We start from the raw sequence: 24796 nt of genomic DNA, 5'->3' as shown, positions 1-24796 counted from the left end.
TAAGTGCTCCCATCTTGTAAGTGTGTCTTACATTCTTTGTTGTAGATACCACATTGCATTTCGCTGTATTAAAACATGGGTTGCTCACATTACCAAGCCTTCCAGATCAGTCTGTATAACTGACATGTCCCCATCATTATTTACTACTCCACCAAGTATTTTGTCATCTGCAAATTTTACCAGTTTTAATTTTATATTTTCTTCCTGATCACTGATAAAGATCCTAAATAGCATTGGACCACTAGAAACATGCCCTCAGGAGACTGTTTCTCTATTTACAATTACTTAGAGATCTATCAGTTAACCGGTTTTTAATCCATTTAACATGGGCCACATTGATTTTGTAAAATACTTATTTTTTATCAAAATATCTTCCCGGACTACATCAAATGTCTTACAGAAGTTAAAGTACATCATTATATCAACACAATTACCTTTATCAACCAAACTTGTGATATCATCAAAAAGCAATATCCAATTTTCTTGAAAGACTTATTTTCCATAAAACTCTGCTGTCTGGCATTAATTATGCTACCATCCTTGAATTATTTACTGATTATGCTCCTTATCTCCATTTCCATATTTTTCCCAGGATTGATTTTGTGCTAGGCAGTCTACAGTTCCTAGGCCAGCCCAATTACCCTTCTAAAATATTGGTTCCAGTCTTCTGGAACTTCCTAATGTCTTCCAAGACTTGTTAAAAATCAACATTAATGGTTCAGATAGTTCCTTGACAGTTAATTGAATCCTCTTGGATAAAAGTTATCCAGTCTTGCTGGTTTAAAAAGGCTGGATGAATGTTAGTTTCTCACAGTCAGAATATCCAGCCAGAGCTCTGAGAGCCCAAACAATAATATAAAATTCACATGAATTAAAATATAATTGATAATACTGATTGATTGCCAGATAGCACCAGCCCAAACACACACACGTAAAGACCGCTCCAATTGCAATCTCTGGCCCTGATCCTGCAAAGGCTTATGCATATGCTTAACTTTAAGCACTGTAAGTAATTCCATTGACTTATAATTGCCTTGCAGTCTGGCCATTCTCACTCCAGCTAGGCTCACTTGAGAGGAATAACTTGAGTGCAGATAACTGGAGCTAGCTCTGCAGTGAAGACCTACCCTGGGGAGGGGTTATTATGGAGGTGGGCAACAACAGGACTAGATCTGGTGAGTCAAAGTACAGACAGAGTTCTGTATGTGTGTACACTGCTATAGCAATAGGTGCCAAAGGCTTGCATGTTAGAGGTCATGGATTTATAAGCACCCAGGATGAAGGTCCCCATAGAAAGAGTTAGGGGTTATGAGTCTCAGAGATGTGTAGGTTAAACCACTTTGTCTGAGCCATTAGACTGTTCTGAGTTTCCTTAGGTTGCAGGGCAGCTGCACAGAAGGAGCGTTAATAAAGGCTACCTTTCCAGACCATGAAGTCTGAGGGGAGCCTGAGATTAGGGGTTTCCCCTGGTGCATAGAGTGGGGGTTAAGGGCACAAAAGGTGAGTTGAAGTAATTGGGTCTGTTTGAGCTTTGTGTGAGTCCTGGAGAGAGAGACAGGGGCCCAAAACAGCTGCTCCAGGGGACAGAGCACTCGTTCTTTAGCTTGTGGGTTCTGCGAGAGGGAGCTGCCTGCATGCCTTTTGGTACAACCACTGTGCAAAGAGTTAGGACTTGTGTACATTTGTAGATAAACCAATCACAGTTAAGAAGTCCTTGGCTCCATGTCACTGATTTGTGCTCAAAATGGGAAACTGACGTGTAAGGCCCCAAAATCTGCTTCTGTTCAGCAAAGAAACAAGAGGATAATACTCTCCCTAGAGCTAGTTTCACAGTGCTGGATGTAAAATGTAAATCTGACACCTAGCAGTTAATTTTTACTGCCACTTGCTTCTGTTGTGCTTCTTTACTTAAAGCTTACAGCTCTGTTGTTGAAAATCACCAAATGTTGTTAATTGTATGTTGTTATGGATTTCAGGGGATGGTGTCTCCACTTGCCCTGCAACCCTGGGTGCTTTACAATGCTTTTCTGTTGTAGCTCCCAGCTTGGGATGCTCACAACCAGCTAACAAGTACACAGATCACACCCTGAAGTGTCTGTGTGCGAGACAGCGCTTGCTCAGCAGTTCGGATACCACCACCCTGTCTACAGCCCCAGCCTTGGTTACAACCAGCAAGGTGACCCCAACACACTCTCATTCCCAAACTTTCCCAAAGCCATGTGATCTGGAATGTCCAGCCCTCTCCTAGAAAGTTCAGAGAAATAATTAGGTTTGTTCTTTCTTGTAAAGACACAAAGCACATCACAGCTTATCAGCTTAACATCCTTCCGTTTAAACACAGCACTGAGTTGGTTTATAGTAAAAATAAAATAAATGTATTAAACAGAACAGAGGTTAAGTGATGCCAAGTAAAAGAAGGAATAAAGTTAAAAGGGGTTTCAAACAAATAAAAGTGAAAACGCGCATATAAAAGTCTAAAACTTAATCTAGCAAGGTACAGGCTTTCTTCAAGATGGTTTCTCACCTATATTCAGTTTCTAGAGATTTCACCCCCACTCCCATGACCCACCATGGTTGAAGTTCCCATCTTTCTCAGCTCGCAAAAGCTCTTTTTGCTTGTCTGTCTAGTGATGATTGCCAAAGATGGCTTCTGTCTTAGCTCATATCTTCCAAAGTTCAATGACTGTTTCAAGAGGCAGGATGACCTCATGCTGTTCTTCCCTTCTTCTGAGCTTCTCATTCCCCTGTATATAAATGGGGCTTCCATTATTTTGATTCCACAACACTTAATTTACATAGGAGACAAGTAAATAGCTGCCTTCTCTTCTGTCAGGGAGGGAACCTGTTTCTCCCTGTTTTGCTACAGACTTTAAAACATAATATCATTAAATATTCATATTTCCATATAGATTTCATAGGTACATTCCACAATGATATTAATCACGGTATGTCATTAGCTTCCAGAAAAGACCTCAGTCTTATACCCTTTTATAATACAGTAGTATCGTATACCATCAGTTGAGTCAATTGCTTATCACTTGAGGTTTGCATTCCCCCCCCCATCTTTATAGACCAGGAACCTTTGAAATAGATTATTTTGAGGGTTACCCCTTTAAAGTAAAGTTTATTCAAACTGTGAGGCAGGCGGAAGGAATCTGGTGGTGAAGGAACCTCCATGTTGTTTTTCCATCTCCCTACTTGTTAGCTTATTAGCTTTGTTTACCTAATACGTAAATATTAAAACTTCATTGTCTTTGCCTGAAGATCAGGCTGGACAGAGAATCAAATACACATTCCTTTGTCTAAGGCAGACCTGTTAACCAACTCCTCTGACATGCCTGGTTTAAACACACTTTTGTCACAATTCTAACATATATCCATAACTCTTAGTACCCACTGTGTACATACATCATGCAAGAATATTAATGATCAGTAAGTTATTCATTTTCAAATGATAACTGACAGGGCATATTTTATACAAAAATTATTACAGTGGTGTGTAGGGTGTGAATAAAGGGGTTCTTAGTGTTAATACATGGTGTTTAAAATTCTTCCATTGCTCCTTCAAAGATATGTAATCCAAATAGCAGTCCAGGCCAATCAGACTTTCTGCTCTAAAAAGGCCACAGCATGTAACGAGCATGATGCACCTGGCATCTGAAGGCAGCAAATTGTTTCTTTCTGAAATAGATCCAAGTCTTAAATGAAGTGGTTTTGCAAGTGATCCATTTTATATTCATTGCATTCCTACCTAGAGGGAATGGTTTCTTTCCATCTTCCACAAGTGGAAAAGACAGCGGTGGCCTGATTTTAGTTTCTATTACAATACCAACTAACTTTTCTCTGCTGCTTCTTCAGTTCTAGCACAAATAACACTGGTTTTTTATTCTCTCCTGGGAGTGCATTTCTTGGTTGAAGCAGGGGGGTTAACCGGAGTGGGAGCATAGAGAGCAGTTTATCAACTATTCAGGAAACTGATTCATACTGCCCATGCCTAAAAAGAAAAGCCACCTTGAAACGCTTCTGTGGATGACTAACTGCTGCCCAAATACTCAGCTGACTGTTGCTCAGAATCCAAGTCTGTATAACTGTGCCCAGGGTGAGGAGAGATGTGCAAGTTAACAGGCACTGCTGTGTAGTTAGAGCAAAATAGTACACTGTAATTCACAATTGCAGCGTGGTGTCTACTCAGTTAAATGGCACGACTGCCTTTATATTCCAGAGGAGCAATTGCTCTGCTAGGTGTTTATATAATTGTTATGCTTCTGGGCATGAGCCAATTTACAACAAATGAGGGTTAGAAGAAAACTTCCCTTTGAACAGGTTATTCTGTAAGTCCCTACTACAGGGTTTCTGCTTTCTTCCTCTGAGGCATCAAGTGATGGCTACTGTCAGAGAGACAGGATGCTGGACCAGACGGACTACAGGTCTGATCCAGTCTGCCACTTCCTATGTAGAGCTAGGAGAGAATTTCAGAGGGCATTCTGCTTTTTAGGATTTGTTTTTGTTCCAAAACAACAAAACCAAAAGAATTTGATATTTCTCATGAAACAAAATGCTGGGTGCATATACTAGTATATCTATTCCCATAGGGAAGGGGAATACGCTATACCGGTGTAAGGCATCTTTTTACTGCTATAACAGGGTCCACACTGCGGTTTTTACTGGTATAAGTATATTGGTAGAAAATCAGCCTACTCACAGTTACACCGTACAGCTTTCAAGTGCAGACCAGACCATTCTCTAGAGGAGGCATCCAGGCACATCCAAATCTTTTTGGTCTGTACCAAGAGCTTCAGTGGCGGGAAACTGTAGTCAGGAAAAGCTTTCCCAATTCTTGACACATGAGTTGACAAAAGGAGGATTCTGCTTTGCATCTAGAGCACATCTCTCATGCTGCCATGCCATGGTGGAAGCAACACACAGCTTTGAAAAGAGGGTAGGTGGGAGGCTTGGTGAAGCTTCTCACTCACCGTGGTGCAGGATCCCTGGCCTGTGATAATAACACTAGGTCAGTCCATCTGTTTCTTTTCCTAATCCACCATTTTGGTGGATGTGTGCTTTTAATCTCGGGTTTTTTGGTGTGTTTTCTGTTGCAAAGAGACATGAGTGCACTGCTGTCAAATCCCGTAATGGAAGGGAACATTTCTAATCCAGTTTAAACACTTCAGATCAGTAGAAAAAGCAAATCAGGAAGAAATAACATAAGAAAGAAAATGAGTGAAATTATAAAATTACTGACTCTGAAGAACTCTCCAACCATACATGGAAGTTTCTGGTTACACGTCAAGGTCTTGCATTGCTCACCAGATATCGCACCATCTTAGTTTAAAGGAATAGGATAAAAATGATTTCAAAGGCAGTGTCACAAGCCCACAATCTCCTTTTGAGTTTCTTATTCCACTGCTGTATGTGACAGGATTGTGACGGGGGAAACAACTTATTATGAGGGTGGGGTGTGTGTGTATTTTGTTATAAAAGGATTGGGGTAAATAATAATGATTCTTTACATTTCTATAGTGTTTTCCATCTGAGAATCTCAAAGCCCTTTACAAACATGACTTTATTATCCGTATTCTAGAGGCCCCCTACTGAGAAAAGGGCTCTCTTGGGGTAGGTGCTGTACGAACACATTAGAAGCAGAATTACCAACCCTCAAGTGTTCAAAAATCATGAGTCAAATCATAAAATTGGCTTGAAAATTACATGATTAAAAATAGTTGGGTTCTTTTTCTTTTTTTAGCGCTTAAGGCTTTTGAGCACTTAAGGTTACACTTAGACCACATTTTCCAGCTTTTCTCTGCATCCATGAGGGGTAGAAACTTCATATTTTTCATAGAAAGTGAGAGTCTCATGACTCCAGGAGCCTGAGGCTTTGAGACTCATCAAATATTGCTAGACTCATGAAAAAATTGTTGAGATTTGACAATGCGGTGAAAGAGTGTTTCTGCCCCAAGTAGGCAAAACAGGCAAAGGGCAGGAGAAAAGAACGATTATCATCCCCATGTGTAAAATGGGGACTTGAGATACAAAGGGATTAAGTGGCTGGCCAAAGGTCATATGGTGAGTCTATAGCAGAGCAGGGGCTAGAACCCAGCTTGCTGGCTCCATGCCACAGACAAAGATAAAGAAGGCACAGTGCTGTAATTATTGAGGCTTGCTGCAATGCTGCCTTGTAAGGTTTTCGTGTGTGAATGGTTTGCAAAAATGAAGAGTAACAGTTTAATGGCTGACCTCACGTGCTTTTTCAGAACAGGATAACATTAGAATTAATATTGGGTAGCGTAGTATATTGCAGGGGGTCTCAACCTTTTTCTTTCTGAGCCCCCCCAAACACGCTATTAAAAACTCCATGGCCCACCTGTGCCGCAACAGCTGCTTTTCTGCATATAAAAGCCAGGCCCGGTATTAGGGGGTAGCAAGCAGGCCAGTTGCCCGGGGCCCCACGCCACAGGGGCCCCTGCTAAGCTAAGTTGCTCAGGCTTCAGTGGTGGCAGTGGGGATCAGGACCCCAAGCTTCAGCCCCAAGTCTAATGCCAGCCCTGCTTGGCAGACCCCCTGAAACCTGCTCACGGCCCTCCAAGGGTCCTGGACCCCTGGTTGAAAACTATGCGTATATTGTATACTTGATTGGAGACAGTGTATGCATCCCACTGTCCTACATAATTTTGGTTCCACCTGGTATAAAATACATATTTAAAGTCAATCCATGAACTAACTGACCAAGTAGGGGTGCGCTCAACTTTTCATACTATAGTGACTTTAGCTGTATTTCTGCAGTTTTACAGGAACCTTCAACTGATCTGGTAACGTGACCTAGCTGAAAGAGGTATAGTCCAGAATCCTTGGGGGCCACTGAATTGATGTATCATGGACCTGGTCTAAAGCTCATTGATTGCAGTGACATGACTCCCATTGACTTAAATGGGCTTTGGATCAAACCCTACTTCTGCGTGCTGTCTTGGCTAATGAATGCTATCAGTGTTGGCCTATGTTCTGAGTTGTGCTGTGTCCATTTATGGCTCTATATACATGTTTTATAGTAACTTATGTTCTAGGGCTAATCACACATGGAATCAGACCATTGCAAATACAGGGGACCTGACCCCAGCCAAGGGCCATATTATTTTCCTGGCTACACTCCTCCATAAAGGAGTAAGGGGTTGTAAGAAGTCCCGTTTCTCCCCTGCATGAGTCAGCCCTATTGTGGGAAGGAGCAGAGGACAAAAAGCAGCCTCCATGAGTCTGTAAGCCCCGCTCCTGTGGGAAATGGGCAGGCAGGGCAAGGCTTCACCCTTCTCAACACAGCTGAGCTGGCATGACAGGGGATGCAGTCTGTGCCAGGTATTGGGCAGGTGTAGATTACTTCCCCCTTGCCCAGGATCACAGGCTGCATTGTTTGCGACTCTGAGTCACAATGTGGTTTCTGTTCTGCTTCTGGGGCAGAGCAACTGTGGACAAAGCCACAGCTCAGCCCCAGTTAATCAGGGGAAAATTCTACTGTGCATTAGCCTGATGAACTGAGGGGGAGGGTGCTGGGAGCCTTCCATCCCCTCCTGTCCTAAGTAGTCCACTTGCCCAGAAATAGTGAAGGCTATAACCCAAGTGCTCTCCTCAGGAGGCCAAGAGTGAATGAGCAGTGTGAGGTCATGCCCAGGCCCCAGAATGCCCCTATCCCATGCATGCTGCTGCTATGGGAGAAATACATGCAGTTCCTTCATGGAGCAGCTTTGCTGAGCAAGCTCACTCTCCTCTCCTCACTCCAGTAAGGCAGGTTCTCTCCTCCCCTCCCCTTTTGTTTCACAAGGAAAGGATGTAGAGTTCCCTGTCTCCAACGCACCAACTGACCATTTGCCTAATCGAACATGTAACTATTTACAGATTCAGAGCTGCTTCTGCATCTTGTATTGAATACAGCTATACATTATACTGCTGTTTATAAGTGATCTCAGGTGAGTGTGCAAGTGCCCAGTTTCTGATCCTTAAGGTCTAATAAATTGAAACATTTCCATCATTAAAAACATTGTCACCCTGTGCATTCAAGGGTCTGCAATAATAATATTCAAGGGTCTGCTTAATAAATATTAACAAACTACCTGCCCTGTGGGTAGGTAAGTATTAGCGCTCTCTGGCAGGCGGGGCAGCCAGGATGCGGGGAAGTTGAGTGTTTTCCCCATGTGGTAGAATAGAATCCAGTATAGCTAACTTCTAGTTCCCTGGCAGCTTGGCCCAATGGTAACCGCACCCTCCTGGGCCTTGCTGGAATTAATGCATCAGCTTAGAAGTGAGCCCTGCAGCCTGGGGAGCATGAGTGAGAGTGGCAACACATCCAGCGGGGTGGCGCTTTGTCCAGTCCTCTCCCTTGTTACTTTCCCAAGGCTCCCGCAATAGTGACTCGTGCTGCTTCCTGACCCCTCAAATGTGCTATTCTGTTCTCTTCATTGTTGATTTGCCATTTGCCATCCTTTTAATGCTTCAGTGTGTTGCCTAGAGGGTTCCTAAGTCCCTGAATTCAGCAAAAAGTTATTAAATATGCACTCTACTTTATTACTCTTGTGACAAATTGTTATCATAAGCATTCAACCATGTATCAGCTTAATGGAGAGTCAGGTTATCTCTGAGGCATAAAATCCAAACAAAACCGCGTTCAGTGCTTTAGTGCAGGCTTCCTCCTTAAGGAGTTTGGAGGTCCTCCCCACCCTCAGAAGGCCAGTCCATATGTTGTTGCCTAAAAGCTGTAACAAGCGGGGCCTACGTTCCCTTTCTAAAGCGTTTTATGATTAAAGGAAAAATACCTCACAGCTTCAAAACTACTACTTCCTGCATGGCTTTCCCCTGCATTTTCTCAATGGTTGGAAGCAGTGATGGGCAAGAGCAGTTTGGTTTGGATTGCACTCAAAAGGTCGCTCTATCCTATTCCACTGAGGTTCCCTTATTCTCACTCAGGATTTTGATTTGTATTACAATAGCACCTGGAGACCCCAAAGAAGGTTGAACCCCACTGGGATAGGCACTGTCCATCACTTTGTGCTCGGCGCTTATAACTGTAAGAGACAGTCCTTACCTGAAGCAAACTAGTCTAAATAGACTGGGCAGACAAACAGTGGGAGGGGAAACTGAGGCACAGGGTGGTGAAGTGACTTTTCTAAGGTGACAGTAACATGGTGGCTTGCCAATGGACTGGAGAGCCTGGAGCTGAGCCAGTCCTGATTCTGAGATGAGTCTCACCTGCAGGGATTCAGGTACTCTAATATAAAAGGCTGCAGGAGAGAGAGGGAGAGAAAGAGAGAAATCAGGGTCAGAGGCTGAGCTCCAGCCAGAAAGGGCTGGCAACTGGTGGCTTCAGGTGTAGCAGACTGAGAAAGAGTTCTGGGTGTGGCTATTGGTGTATTATGAGTTTAGATTTTGTCAGGAACTCAGTGAGGATTGTTCGGATTATTTTGTGATTAAGGACTCTGGAGTCTGCGTGAACTTTATTTGATGTTAAACCAGCCCTGGGAAAGGGCTGCTGTGAGCCACAACAGAGACTGTCTGGCATGCTTAAGGGAGCTAATAGGGGCGAGGTGCCTGTAAGCTGCCATGGAGGGGTCAGTCAGCGGCAAAGACAAGAACAGAACCCAGGTCTCCTGAGTCCCAGTCCAGGGCCTTATTCATTGGACTTCAGGGCCTCTCAGAGGCTCCCTCCAACATTGCCCGTGCCTCCCAAACACAGCCCTCCAGTAAAAACCGGCTGCAGCTACACACATTGTACATGGGATTGTTACTGTACAAATTGGCTGAATATTAAACTTGCAAACAAGTTAAAATGCTAACACACAATCTCTCTCCTGGGATCTTCACTCTTCTCCTGCCCCTTCCACAGATGGTGGCAATTTGGATGATATTCCTGCACTTTGGTGGCATTTGGCTGCCATTTTGCATTCCCTGCCTGCCTTTTTCTTTGTCTCTTGCCACCTCCTCCCGCCCCCACTCGTGTATGTCCTAGAGGTAGTGGAGCAATAACCCACAAGAAGGAGCTTCCCAGCCTGCTGCACCTCTGATTACAGACATGGAAGGCCTGAATTTTCAAAGATGGCCACTTATTTTAGGTGCCCACTTGTGGAGACACCTTGGGCCTGATTTTCAGAAGGGCTGAACATCCATTCATGCTGGGTGAAATCACTGGGAGCTGTGGGTGCTCAGCACCTCTGAAAACCGGGTCCAAGGAGTCTCAGGTTGGCCCAAGCTACTTTTTATTCATTTGGATCTTGGCCCTGATGCTTGCAGCTGGTGTGTCTGCTTCTTCCAGGTAAAACCTCATCTCCCTTGAGAGGGAACTTTCCAGGACAGGCCAATGTGGCCTCCACACACAGCCTTTATGAAGCACCCTTTTGAATTTCCCATTCTCTTGACTACTGCCCCCACCCTCTGCTACCCACTTGGTTGATGTCATGTCCCCGTCCCGCTCACTGTCACCTGTTGCTGCCATCCTCACACCAGCCTTTAGGAGGAAGGGGTCGAGCCCTCTCAAGAGCTAGGGGAATGATCCTAAATTAAACAGCAAAAACCCTTAGCTCAGCTGTTAAAGTAGCTTAAAACAGCAGGCTGCTGTCTCACCGCATGAACCAAAGAGTGGGGAAGCTGTGTGGGAACACTACCCCCTAAGGCAAGCGAGAGGAGAGGAAGCTTTTTCTTTGATCTTAGCTACGCTCCCCTCTGCACTGCCTTGACTGTAACCCCTGCTTTTACTCTGGTTAGCCAGCGGCCTGTAATGCTTGGCAAGCATTCACAAGAAGAAGGTTTTAAAATGAGCGGTTAACACTATCAATCCTGGTGCGTACGTCTGCACTGCAATCAGAGATGTGACTGCAGCGTGTGTAGACATGTCCAAGCTGGCTTTGATCTAGCCAGCTGGAATAACAATAGCTGTGAAGCTGTGGCAGCATAGGCGAGCTAGCTGCTGGAGTACATCATACCTAGCATCTTGGGCGGGGCTGTACTGGCCATCTGCCACCCAATCACAGCTATTGTTATCTGAGCTACCTAGATGAAAGCTAGCTCTCTGCACGTCTACACATGCTGCAAGGTGGGTGAGGTAAGAACTTAGTGAGAGAGACAAGCATTCAAGCCACACAGAGCTCCTTTTCTTATTACCTCACCCACCTTGTCTTTCTCACATCCTTGGACTGACACGGTTACCACTACACTGCATACACATGCTGCAGTGTCTACATACAGAAGTGTTCTGCGAGTCTCCCTATGCATTTCATGCTGCCATAGGCTTTCAGTTTGCTGGCGAACTGAGCACCACTTGACAGCACTATTATTCTCCGGTGTGCTGCAGAGTACACTGCATCCCTGGTGCAATGCAGAGCAGATCTAAATACCCCATGATGTAGCTGTTTGGGTTCAAAGTCCATCTATTCTTACACAGCTGCCTCTGGGGCTGTGAATGATTCCTCTCTCAACCAGAAAGAAGTATGCCTTTCTCCCTCTGCACCCAACAATTACTGCTCTGGCTGTGCCCTTCGTAAATTAATCTTCTTTACTATTCAGATAATCAATCCTGTCAAACCAGTGAGCAGTGACGTCCTTTGCCCCATTGACCGATTTACACTGCTATATTAGTTGATGCTGAATTACAAACGCTTCTGTGCTTAGTTGCTGGCTCTGTGTGTTTCTGCTTCAGGGAACTTTACTAGAGTTGGTTCCTGTGGATTACACACAAAAAATAGAAGCAGTAATAAAGAGGGAGGGGGAAAGGGCCATTTTTCAGGAGTTCAGCTTCAAATGGAGAGAGAGAATCTTTTTCGTGCCAGACGTTTTGGCGTAAGTGATGTGTTGCAGTTAGTCAGACATCCGGAATGACAACTGAACTCTTAAGTAAAAGAAAAAAGGAACAATTATTAACTCTCATTGAATGCCATTGATATGGGTAAAGGGCTCTGGACCACAGTGCTGTTCCTTCTCTGACTGGGGAAGCTTGAGGAGCAGAGGACAGCTTCTTCTCACTCATTCTAGGGTCAATTGAAATAAGAGATATCTCATTTTCTTCCTTCCTTTATCTCTTTCCAGGGTTCACAAGAGGTAGTTCCTTCTTGCTGTGATGCTAACATGCTGCTCATAGACTTGTAGGTTTTGAAGCCAGAAGGGATCATTATGATCATCTAGTTTGACCACCTGCTCAATAAATATGAGCTGTAGAATCCATCCAGTGCCTGTCCCACATGAACTCCCATTGAATTTGATGGAAGCTAGGCTGAGCCCTGAGCCTGCAGACGGACCTGGTGGGAGGGGGGTGGGTAGGCGGGCGTCCTGCAACTGTGCAGAACCCTACTGACTTCAGTGGGATTCTGCTTGGTGTCCTGTTGAAGCCGATGCAGTTCTTCAGGAACCAAGGGGGCTCAGCACAGGCTGCTCTAGCTATAGGCAACTGCCTGGTGTGGCTGACTTCTAAGGGCAGCAGATTTCTGTAAACTGACCCTGATTCTCTTCACTGGAGGTGATGGCAGGGTCTGAGGCAGATGGAACAGGTTGCTGGCTAGGACTCTGAGGAGCAGGAAGCAGCCCCCAGCCAGGCTGCTGGGAAAGCACTCCTGCACCCTCCCTAGCCACCCCCTGCCTTAGGGGCCAAGTGTGTGGGGGGTGTAGGCTAGGCTGGGGTGGGGCTGGGGCTGGGTGGGTGATGTGGGAGGCCAGGTGGGGGGATATGGAGGCTGCAGGGGGCCAGATGAAGGGAGTGAATGCAGCTGGTGCCAATCCACTTGGAAAGGGCCATGGGGGAAGGCAGTCCTGGCTGGGGGGCGTCGCCTGCTGAGGGAGCAGGTCTTGGGCTCTTGCAGGCCCTTGGGGCAGAGGCTGGAGGGACTTTCATCCTGGCCTGGCCCGGCCCAGCTCAGCCTGCCCAGGTGTCAGACTGTTCCCATTCCACAGAGTCTGTCACTGGGGCCATGGGGCCTCTGCAGCCCCAAGCCAGGGCCTGCCCGATGAGCCTCCAACCAGGCTGCATGAGGTTCAGGGGTGGGGGTGGCTACAGCATGGGAGGCACGGGGGTGGGGTCTACTGTGAGCTCTTCAGTGAGTCATGCCCCTCCTACCCGCTTAAGTTTTGCCGAGGGTGGCAGATTGTCTTGAGTGGCTCTGGGGCTCTGACTGTGGATTAGGGTTTTAGCACAGATGTTCTCCTGCAATGATGCTATTTTTCTGTGCTCGAATGCTTGCAAATTCATTTTCAAAAACAAGAGAAAATCACAGAAGTGAAGGAGAACTCAATGTGGGAAGTCTCCATTGAGAGGCAGCATGGATAATGAAGGATATTGGTTTGGGAGCCAGGAGCTCTCAGTTCTGTAACCGGCTTTGACAATGTCTTCTACTTTGGGTAAGTCACTTTTCTGTGTCTCTCTTTCCCTCCTACCTTTGTCTATCTTGTCTGTTTAGACAGTTCCTGCCCTGATGAGTTTACAATCTGTTTGTACAGCACCTAGCACAGTGGGGTGCCAATTAGGGTGACCAGGTGTCCGGTTTTCGACTGGAACACCTGGTCAAAAAGGGACCCTGGCAGCTCTGGTCAGCACTCCAGAGCCCTCACCCCCCCCCCACCCCAAACTCCTGCCCTAGCCCTGAGCCCCCGCAAACCTGGAGCCCCCTTCTGCACCCCAAACCCCTCATCCCCAGCCCCATCCCAGAGCCCACACCCCCAGCCCAGAGCCCTCATCTCCTCTGCACTCTAACCCCCTGACTCAACTCACAGCCCCCTCCCGTGCTCCAAATCCCTCGTCTCCAGCCTAGAGCCCCCTCCTGTACCCCAAGCCCCTCATCCCCAGCCCCATCCTAGAGCCCTCACCCCCCCTGCACCCCAACCTCCTTCCCCTGTCCCACACCCTGAACCCCTCCTCCCTGGCCCCACCCCAGAGACCGTACCCCCTCCCACACCTTAACCCCCGCCTCAGGCCCTAGCCCCCTCCCACATTCTGAATCCCTCGGTCCCACTCTTCAGCCTGGAGCCCCCTCCTGAACCCCAAACCCCTCATCCTTGGCCCCAGTCCAGAGCCCTCACCTCCTCCTGCACCCCAAACCCCTGCCCCAGCCCAGTGAAAGTGAGTGAGGGAGAGCAAGCCGCAGAGGGAGGGGGAATGTAGCGAGCAGGGGGTGGGGCCTCGGGGAAGGGGCGGGGCTAGGGTTTTTGGTTTTGTGCGATTAGAAGCTTGGCAACCCTAGCTCCAGTCTCAGTTAGGAGATCCAGCCACTACTGTGATATACATTAATAATAATAACCTTTTAATATAACGCACTAGCCAGGGGTATTGCTGGCACCCCTATTACCAACCAATCTACTATGGAATGTACAGCTGTTTATGAAGCTGTGTCCCTCTCCCAGTTCCTCTAAAGTGAAAATCTTTGTACTGTGTTTGGGATATCAGATGATTCTCAACCCCTTCCACATAATTTGCTGACGTTACAAGCTTTAAGTGTAAACTGTGTCTGATTTTTGGCCATAATTAATTTATGGTTTAATTATACATTGTTGCTAAGATGATGAATGCTGCAGTGGAGTAACTTTGCCCTCTCTGCCTTGCATAACAGAGCTGGGAGCAAGGATGGGGTAGACAGGCTGGCGGAGCCAATAAATATATCTGGGAGGGGGAATACCGGGGAGGGCTAAGAGCTAAAGGACAATGCTGGTACAATAACAAATGGGTATAAACTGGCCATGAACACATCCAGGCTGGAAATTAGAAGAAGGTTTCTAACCATCAGAGGGGTGATGTTCTGGAACAGCCTCCCAACAGGAGTTGTGGGGGGCAAACAACTTAATTAGCTGTGATACAGGAGGGCCAGGGAGCAGTCGGAGCGTGCTAGAGGAAAAATACATACGCTGAAGGCTAATTAAGGCCTGGCTCCCTGTAGACTAGGGAAGGTGGCTGCAGGTTAATTGGAGCACCTGCAGTCAATTAAGGCCCTGTTTGGAACCTAATAAAAGCCCCTGCATCAGGTAGACAGGGAAGAAGGACTGGAGCTTGGAGGTGTGTTGAGAGATTTGGAAGACCTGAGAATTGGAGTAAGGGAAACCCTGCCCCCAGCATCTAAGGACCAAGGATAACCCCACCTAAGGGGGATGAGGGTAAGAAACCACAGGGGTTGAGAAGGGCTGGGACTCGGAGCAAACCTAGACCCCCCCCGCCCCCCGCCTTGCTTCCCTCCTCTACCACCTTCCCGGGCTAGTAGTGGTGCCCTTGGCACCCAAGAGCAGGGGCAAAGGGTGGCATCTTAGCTCCCTGCCAAGAAAAGCGCAGGACCCACCAGACTAAAATTGGCCATCTTGCCACATTGCTTTAAGAGTGAAGTGGACAAATTTATAAGTGGGACTGTATGAGGAACTTGCTTGTGATGGTGGGGGGCGATTGGTAGCCCTGAGTTTTTCTGGTTCATGTCAGATGTTCCTAAAATCTCATGCTTTAGGGCTTCAGCTGGTCATCTGCTGGGGTCAGGAAGAGATCCCTCCCCCTTTGCCCCCATATATTCTGTTTAGATTTTTGTTTCTTAATCAGTTCCCTGCCATCGCAGGGGTCTTGGGCAGTGGTGCACCTCAGTCCCTCCTGTTTTCTGCCTATGGCCTGTAATAGTCTAGTCTCCTGTAGGGTGTAACACTTTGGTCTCGTTTCCATTGTTGGGTTTAGGATGGTGGGTCCTGGGTGGTGCCTGTGATGTTCCCAAGGTCAGACTAGAGGATCTGGTGGTCCCTGCTGGCCTTAAATTCTTTAAGTCCATGACTCTAAGCCATAGACTAGCCTAGCCTTTGCATAGCCAAAAGTGATGATGGAAAAAGGTTATTCTCTTTTTATAAGTAAATAGGAAGTAATGTGGATAGGGAGTGAGAGAGAAGCCAAGATCTGCCTCTTCTCCCAGGCATCCAACGCTACCAGAAGGGAGTGTGTGTTGGAGCCTCAAAGTGGTTCCCATCTCCAAGATAAACATCATCTGATTCTCCCCCAAGTATCTGGAACTGGAAGCATCCTTGTCCCTTTCCAACCTCTTCTGTTGCTGTGGAGTGGAGCTGGGAATGAGTTTTAGGGGAGGGAACGGTAATACTTAAGTGCAATCCTTTGATGAAGAGCACTGCATACAAACAACTCTGTAAAGGTGGAGGGACAGATTTGGGCAAGCTTTGCTCAAGTTGGTGAGTGTTCAGTCACAGGAGTAGTTCCACTGAGGCTCTGGACAAATCATTTAACTGCTCTGTGCCCAGTCTGTAAAGTGGTGAAGTCACTGGATTACTGATCATTGGTCCTCACTGGGAAAGCCCTGAGAGGAAGGTAAGTATTATTTCATAGATAGGGTATCTGAGACACTGAGAAGTTGAAGTGACTTGCCCAATATCACCCAGTGAGTCAGTGTCAGAGCTAGGCAGGGCTGGTTCTGGGGGGTGGGTGAGCAGGAGGGGTCTCCAAGGTGCTTCTGTACTGCTGCTGGGCTTTATTTTGGCTCCACTCTGACCTCCCTGTGGTTTTTCTATTTTGTTGGCTGCTGGGGAATGTGTGCAAAAAGGTTTTCTACTCTGGCAAGGGCCACTTCTGGAGCTAGAAATTCAGCTCAGGAATCCTGACTTGCAGTCCTCTACTCTGTCCACTAGAAAACAGTCTCTCCAACCTCAGAGACAGGCATGTATTAGATCCAGCCTCGGATGTATTGTACAGGGATGTCAGAAATAGCTAGGGCCTGATTCCACACTCGCTTACTGCTCAGTTTTCTACATGTGTGACTCTGTTGGTGTCAATGGCATAATTCCTGATTTACTCCAGTTTGAGAGGAGAATCAGGCGCATAATGTTTACCATTCAGCAACCACCTTCATCTAGCGAAGCAGAATTAGATTGCTTTTTCTTATTTGTAGTTTAATGTTGAAAGCCTTTTCTTTCCTACTTCTACGAGTCTCATTTCTTTGGATGACAGATGTGCTACAGTACATTAATCTAAGCTCCTGAACAGTCACATTGCTCCTGGGAAGTTCAGCCTTCAAAACAGACCAAGTCCATACCATCCATCACTAGAAGCACATAGCTTTGGAGGACTGCTGGAACTTTGTTGCTGGATGTTCAAAAAAAGCCCAATCTGCCGTATTGAGCTTGGAGCTTTTTAAAAAGCTCCAGTCCTTAGCTGCACTGAGCACAGCCACAGCTTGGGTGGGGGTGGGGGAAGCAAAGATCGATCATATGTCACCTCAGCACTCTCGTCAGCTACCAGGGGCCAGTTTGGCCCCAGTGTAGGTCTGAGCAGCGTCAGGGCTGCTCCAAATTGCAACTGGAGCACAATATTCTCTAGCCACATTTTCCCATTTTCCCCCAACATGAATCCTACTGTGTGTGTAAAGGATAAAAAGTAAGGCTGTTGCATCATTTTTAGTGCTTCAGTATCCACCAAAAGCAGTTCCGATACGTATGCTACTAAGGGCTAATCTCTCAATGTGGGGTAGGAGAAATAGGACGCACAATCCTGCTCTCCCCTCTGCACTGCATTGACATTTTACTCTCGTGAATCTCTTTTCTTTCCGTTTGTGTGACGTCCCGTGTGCTATGCTGTGTCACATCCTACTACAAGGCAGTAGGATGTGGGGAGGTCAGATCTCACATAATGATTTCAGGTCAGATGTATGAAACCCAGAGTCCTCATATGTGGAACGAAATTGACAGATGGAAATGCTCTGTTTGTTTGTATCAAGGGCTTCTATACAACAGCTAAATGCACACCTTATTCTTTTGTCAGCTTGCATGTTCACCTTGATCGGTTCATCCTGGAGTGTGATGTCTTGGCCCCTCTATCCTCTTCTGTAAGATATTGTTTACTTAAACTGTAGTTTACTCTCTAGTAACTCAGCAATGGACATAATGGGGGGGGGTATAAAAACATATATTTCATCTTCAGAGAAATGCACAGGATTTAGCACACACATTCCTTTGATTCCTATATGAGTTAGGCAGGTACATCCAGTAACACCATTTGAAAACAGAGGATAGAGTACATGAGATAAAGAAAATGAAAATTGTCTATGGGAAAGAACCCTGGATGAGCTTATACCTTTCAAAGTAATAAGCAACCAGGTAAGGAAGTTCTTTGTGAGAATTCAGGAACTGTAAATCTTGTAAAACTTGGCAGGAATTGTAAATCTTTGCTAATGTCAGCCTATGACTGAAACTGCTTTAGCTTAAAACCTTACTTGTTTTGCCAAATAGGAGTTAGGAAAACATTTTTATCTCCCTTGGTCAATTATTCTCCCCATTGATAGTGAGACTGATCCCAAGCAGCATTATTGAGGCTTGGATATAGTGGTTGCAGCTACCGTGAACTGAGATCCCCAGGAGCAACTATTCCAAGAAATAAAGACCGTTGATTCACAGTGTCAGCTGTCTCTATCATTACATTTAAAACTGGAACTTGTTTTTCACTCCAAATATGTATCTGCATAATAATGAGAGCTTAGAAAAGGGGCTGTTCTAAACACTGCATATGTATCACTGGGATTTGAAATTCCATTGAATGAAAATATTAATATTCTTCAAAATCATGCAGGAAATATTTAACCCAATACATTTCTCAGTTAACAATAAGTCTACAGGAGAAACTAGATCGGGTTTGTTTTAGCCTGTTCGTACATTAGGGTTAGTCTAACAGAGGGAAATTTACCATGGGAATACAACCTGATAACAATAACTAAAGAGAGAGGCTGTGCTTGTAGTTAAGACAGTGGACTAGTACTTGGAAGACCTTAGTTCAACTCCTGAGTGTGGCACAGATATCCTGTTTGTGATCTTAAATATATGCTTAAGTTCCATTGAAGTAAAAGATAAGACTGTTCTTAAGTGCTTTGCTGAATCATGGTCTTAATCTCTCTGTGCCTCAATTCCCCATCTGTAAAATGGGGATAATACTATTCCATTTCTCCCACCCTTTGTGTGTCCTTGTCTATTTAGATTGTAAGCTCTTTAAGGCAGGAACTGTCTGTTACTCTGTTTGTACCACACGTAGCACAATGGGGCCCCTATCTTGGCTGGGGCCTCCAGAAGCTACTATAGTACAAATCAATTATAACTAATTCTCTGGCTCATCTGTATTTAAAATCTCTCCCAAAGCACTGCACTAATATTTGTCTGGCCTTAAGTATGGCCATGTAGAGAGACTGTGCCTAGGTACAGTAAAAGAATGGTCCTCAGTGATTTCTTTGGATTGAATCTAAGAATATATTACAGCTAGAAATGCTAGGAACAGCAGGGGGAAAAATAGGTTTAACAGTTAAAAAGCTTTTGAGGATAAAGAGATCTTGTCTCTCACCAACAGAAGTTGGTGCAATGAAAGATATTACCTCACCCACCTTGTCTCTCTAATATCCCAGGACCAACATGGCTACAACAACACTGCATAATTAGAAAGGACACCCTTTTTAAAATGACAGTAATGTATAGTGTGAATTGGAGAACATTTATTAGTTGTAATACTGTTCTGAAAATAAAACAGAAGTGATGCTGATTAGTAAAGGGAATTTCTTATTAATAATCAAACATGTCTGTTCTTCCTGGACTAGTATCTGTTCCATCTGCCTCAACAAATACACCACTTGCCTGAAGAAGAGACCCTTTCCAGACTATAAACAGTGCTCTACAAATGGTAAACCTCTTTCCTTAAAGGAAATCAAGTCTGACAGATGGATTTTGATTTGTTTCTAGCCTACACACACTTTGTGAAATTGCTGTGAACTGAAGATATGGGAGTGTTGAATTATTCATGGCATTCAAAGCATCTGGCGATCCTTCTAGTTACCATCAGTTAGTGCACACCTGATCCATTAAATATTGGACATCTGTTTGGAGGCATTTAAATATATAGATATATGGTTTCCCTGTATTCTGTTCACAATAGAGGAGCCTGGGTCAAAAGATATTTACTCCATTTGCTAACTGACAAAAATCTGCAAGTTCATTAGTAGATTTGGAGGAAACAACTGTATGAGCTTTTGCTTTGTGAATATTTGCATGTGAAAACTAACATCCTCCTAAGTTTCAAGAAACTGTTTTGCAGCCTTGTGCTATGGGTGGCATTTTTCCATCAAAGGTAGTTTTGCAAACTTAGCACAATTTGTGAATTTTCAGCACAGCAAAAGTTTCACTTATTTTGTGTTGAAAATAATGAATTCCCTGCTCCTCCCTCCCAAGAGGAATGGAAGTTTTCACTTTGCAAAAAGAAAAGGAGTACTTGTGGCACCTTAGAGACTAACCAATTTATTTGAGCATGAGCTCTCGTGAGCTACAGCTCACTTCATCGGATGCTCACTGCATCCGATGAAGTGAGCTGTAGCTCACGAAAGCTCATGCTCAAATAAATTGGTTAGTCTCTAAGGTGCCACAAGTACTCCTTTTCTTTCTGCGAATACAGACTAACATGGCTGTTACTCTGAAACCTGTCACTTTGCAAATACTGGCCATTCATTTCCCAGCCTACAAAAGAGCCAACAAAATAAAGACAAACTGAGAAAATGCTTCCTTCTTTGGCAAGAATGTGATTCTTTATTATGGGTGGTCTTCCTGGGGGTCTGAATTGGCAGAGGATCTGCTGTGTGGTGGGAGGGCTCTTGGTGAAAGTTAGTGATATGTTAGTAAAGTGCCCCTCTGCCAACAGGGACTGACTTAAAAGACTCAAAACATACATGATTAAAATAATTCAAACCATAACTAATAGCAACGTGACCTGCAAACGGCTACTGTATATAAAGGAAAAGGGTCGATAACTCTGCGCTACAGAGGCAAGATAACTTTTCTATCTCTGCAAGATGCAGCACAATCCCCTTGTATCTAAGAGGTCTGTTGTTTGAGAGCCAGAAGCTCAGAATAAGGAAAAGCTAGTTAGAGGCCATAAGATTGTATCTATAGTATTTGTAAGCGAACAGATGTTGATATTTTCTCCAGCTCCTGGAACAATGGTGAGGTACTTTGATCTAAGCACAGCTCTTCTGTGAGTGAGCTGGGGAATAGTTCTAATGCAGGCATGCTTGAGCTCCATCCCTGGTATGGACTATGTGAGGTTCTTGCCTGGCCCCTCCTTACCTGCTTTCAGTTGCATGAGATCCCTGTGCCCACTACAGCAACTGCTTACATGAAAAGATAATATTTAGACAATATTTATGCATTTTTATCTCATTTCAATGTGCTTTAGCAGTTGGAAACAAGGAGGAAGAGCCAGGACCATGTGAACAGCCACCATACTGGGGATCACCCACAAGTGTTTTTCAGACCAAGACTGGTTCATGGACCTCTGGTATGCTACCTCTGTTCTAAGGAAGCATGTGAGCCAGGCTGATGTTTCTCAGATGTGAATTTCCTGACATGACCTGCTGCTCACTGTGAATCCTGAGGTTCAAGTGCAAACACCTCTTGTTGCTTAAGTTACTTTAAGATGACACCTGACATTAGTGGAATAACATTGGAAAAAGATCAAGCAATAAGTCTGCTTGTAGGTTTCCAGATTCTGTACTAGTCTCTGGGTTCAGCCAGTCATACTGAAAATAGACTTTTTATGGGGAGAATTTTTGAGTAGTGTGCATCAGTGTAAGACAGAGATTTTGAGCCAGCAAACCAAGGTCATGTAGATGACCATTGCTTGTTAATTAATCCTTTTCCAGTGCTATTTTCAGAGTTGTGCAGCTTCCCCCTTGGATTTACTGGGGCAAGTTTTCTATTATTCTTGAACTCATGATTATCTATTTTTAGCATGAAAACAACATATTGTTTCATCTAGAGTGAAATCTCTGAACATCCATTATTCAGAAGAATCTTTGTCTTCAAATTTATACAAGATCAAAAAAGAGAAGAAAAAGTGACTAGTTTGTCAGAAATGCAGTGCTGAAAGAAGCTGGAACAAGCATGGCTTTTTGGGGCATAGATGTGGTGTCTAATTAGGAAAGCTCAGAGGAGTTAAACTACATTTGGGAGACCTATTGCTCCCTCTTGAAGAATAGGAGATGAGCTGAGTATCTCCAAACAGGACTGGGGGCTGGGATTCAGAATTGCCTAAGATGCATTTGCTAAAATTTTATTTCCAAAACCATAGCTCTGGTCTGTTGCTGTCAAATGGCAGAGTTTCAGCAGAACTGGGAAATAGACATGCAGGGCCATAAGTTCTCCTTTGTAGTAGAAAATGTGCAGAAAGATCTAATAGCTCCAGAAAGCAGCTACAACAACGAGCTATGTACGTTATCATGCTGTCCAGTTCTGAGAAAGAAATGACACTTGTAACTGGCCTTAGGCATGGCTGAAAACACCCACTGAAAAGTGCTCAAGACTATGGAGACCTTGACTGGGAAGATGCTGGCTACTGCTCTACTCATATATGGCAGCATTAGAAGTCCAAGATGCCTGTAAATTAGGGGGCAAGCTTATTCAAGCCTCTTTCAGACGAGAGCCCCCCCACACCTAAACAGATGGTCTCAATATGGTTAGAAATCCACTGCTGATATGAACTTCAGATGTCTGCCAATCGTAAATTAGTGCATCTTAAGCAGCAAAAGCCAATCACACCTCTTCTGTAGTAAGTTATGTTTTTTCCCCACCATGTTATCAAATAGGGCTGTTTGTTCTCTGGTTCCTCAGTCTCCTAAGCCTCAATCCTGTCTGTGCTCTGAGGATCGTCTGTATGAAATGATGCATATGTTGCAATTTCATGCAGCACTATACAAGGTAGGACTTTTGGCTTGTGCTCCAGTTTTCAGGGGAGTTTCTGTAATATGTTGCTATGCTTTTTAGTATGCTGGTCAGAGGATCAAATGACCCAGTATTTCCCAGAAAGGTCAAACAATCCATTATTTGTCTCTCCCCAAATTGTATTTTGTTCATCTATGTTTCAAAGTAGAAGTATTGTCGTCATTCTAGAATAGTAGGATAATGAGCCAACTTGTTTGGGAATTAATAAATGTCAATTAGTGGCCATATGCTGGGTGTAGAGTCTTTGTGCTTGAAATCTTCTATGCATTGGGTATTACATTTAGTCTAGTGGAGAAAGGCATAACTAGAACCAATGACTGGAAGTTAAACCCAGACAAATTCAAATTAGAAATAAGGCAGAATTTTTAACAGGGCAGGTAATTAACTATTGGAACAAACTACGAAGTAAAATAGTGGATTCTATTTCTCGAAGTCGTCTTAGCCTTTCTAAACGCTATGCTTTTGTCAAACACCACAAGTGATTGGGTGCAGTACAGGAGTCACTGGATAACCATTCTATATATGGCCTGTGTGCAACAGGGGGTCAGTTTAGATGATATAATGGCACCTTCTGGCCTTAAAACCTATTTATCCATTTCCTAAGTACAGCGGGGTGGCAGCAGTATAAGTTTCCCTGTATTATATCACCAATGTGCTTCTCTCTTGTTTTCTAGAGGTTACTTCTAGGGATGAAAGGCTAGTTTAGTTTCTCTGCCCCTTCAATCCTTGTTCTCTTCTGAGACTCCCAACAAGGGTGACAATTCTGATGTGGACACTGACACTCTAAATGCTACTGTAGTAATCTTTGTGCAAACTAGGTCTAATAACGCACTGATCATTAATGTTCTTGCACAATGTGTGTACATGGTGGGTATTGAGAGTTATGGATATATGCTAGTTATGACTGAAGTGTGTTTAAACCAGACATGTCAGAGGAAGTTGGTAAACAGGTTTGCCTTAGACAAAGGAATGTGTATTTGAGTCTCTGCCAGTCTTAAGGCAAAGACCATGATTCATTTTCACACATTAGATAAACAAAGCTATTAAGCTAACAAGTGTGTGAGAAGGGCAGCAGCATCCTTCACCACCAGACTCCTTGTTGCCTTCCTCACAGCTTGAGTAAACTTTACTTTGAGGGGTAACTCTCAGAAGAATCCATTTCAAAGGTTCACTCATCTATAAAGACAGGAGGGGTTTAACTTCAAGTAATATGCAATTGAAGCAACTGATTGTATGAAATATTACACTTTTTTTTTTTTTTTTTTATAATAAGCATTTACAGAATGAGGTCTTTCTGGAAGCTGACACACTGGTGACTGATATCATTGTGAAATGTATTAACTCCATCTGAAGAAATATGGATACTTAATAATTTTTAAAGCCTGTGGCAAAACAAGGAGAAAGACATTCCCACCCAGACAGTAGAGGTTAAGCAAGGTGTGACCATAACCAATGGAAGCCCCATTTAATAGAAGTCACCAGCGAATGGGAAACCCACTGGAAGGGAAGAACAGCATGAGGTTATCCTGCCTCTTGAAACAGTCATTGACCATTTGGAAGATGTGAGTAAAGAGAGAAGCCATCTTTGGCATCCATCACTAGACAGACACAAGGGAACAGAGCTCTCCCAAGCTGAGAAAGATGGGCCCTTCAACCAAGGGGCCAGGGAGGGTTTGAAGTCTCTGGGAACTGAATACAAGTGAGAAAAGACCTCTTGAACAAAGCCTGTACCTTGCTAGAGTAAAGTTTAGACTTTTACACATGTGTTCACTTTTATTTGCTTGTAACTTTCTAACTTTATTCCTTTTGGTTGGTATCATTTAACCTATGCTCTATTGTAAGTAAATTGGCTTTATTTTTACTATAAGCCAGCTCAGTGCTGTTTAAATGGAAGGGTGTATTTACCCCAGTTATGTTAATAAGCTGTGATGTGCTTTTTTGTCTTTACAAGAAAAAACGAAACTTATTGTTTCTTTGGACTGTCCAGGAGAGGGCTGGAATTTACAGACCACATGGTTTTGGGAAAACTCTGGGCTGGGAGTGTGTTGGGTCAGCTTGCTGATTGTAAGGCTGCTGG

At 44.5% G+C, this 24796-nt stretch overlaps 1 protein-coding gene across 5 annotated transcripts in view; it reads left to right on the top strand.

Annotated features, from left to right (window-relative positions):
* Positions 1 to 24796, top strand: part of LOC102937474 (transmembrane protein 104) — an 86880-nt gene that overhangs the window by 50432 nt on the left and 11652 nt on the right. Inside the window, exon 1 of one of the 5 annotated variants that reach the window (XM_043524398.1) lies at positions 13126 to 13356. The exons of 3 other annotated variants lie outside the window; for them this stretch is intronic. In XM_043524398.1, coding sequence (XP_043380333.1) covers positions 13341 to 13356 — 16 coding nt within the window. In that variant the 5' untranslated portion in view covers positions 13126 to 13340. Of the gene's footprint in view, positions 1 to 13125; positions 13357 to 15038; positions 15100 to 24796 lie in introns of those variants that run through there. One more of the 5 variants, XM_043524399.1, reaches the window with a different exon arrangement.

Source organism: Chelonia mydas, chromosome 10 (assembly GCF_015237465.2).
Source record: "Chelonia mydas isolate rCheMyd1 chromosome 10, rCheMyd1.pri.v2, whole genome shotgun sequence".
Lineage (NCBI taxonomy): Eukaryota > Metazoa > Chordata > Testudines > Cheloniidae > Chelonia > Chelonia mydas.
The sequence above is the reverse complement of the archived record's forward strand: the minus strand, read 5'-3'. Positions and strand labels throughout refer to the sequence as shown.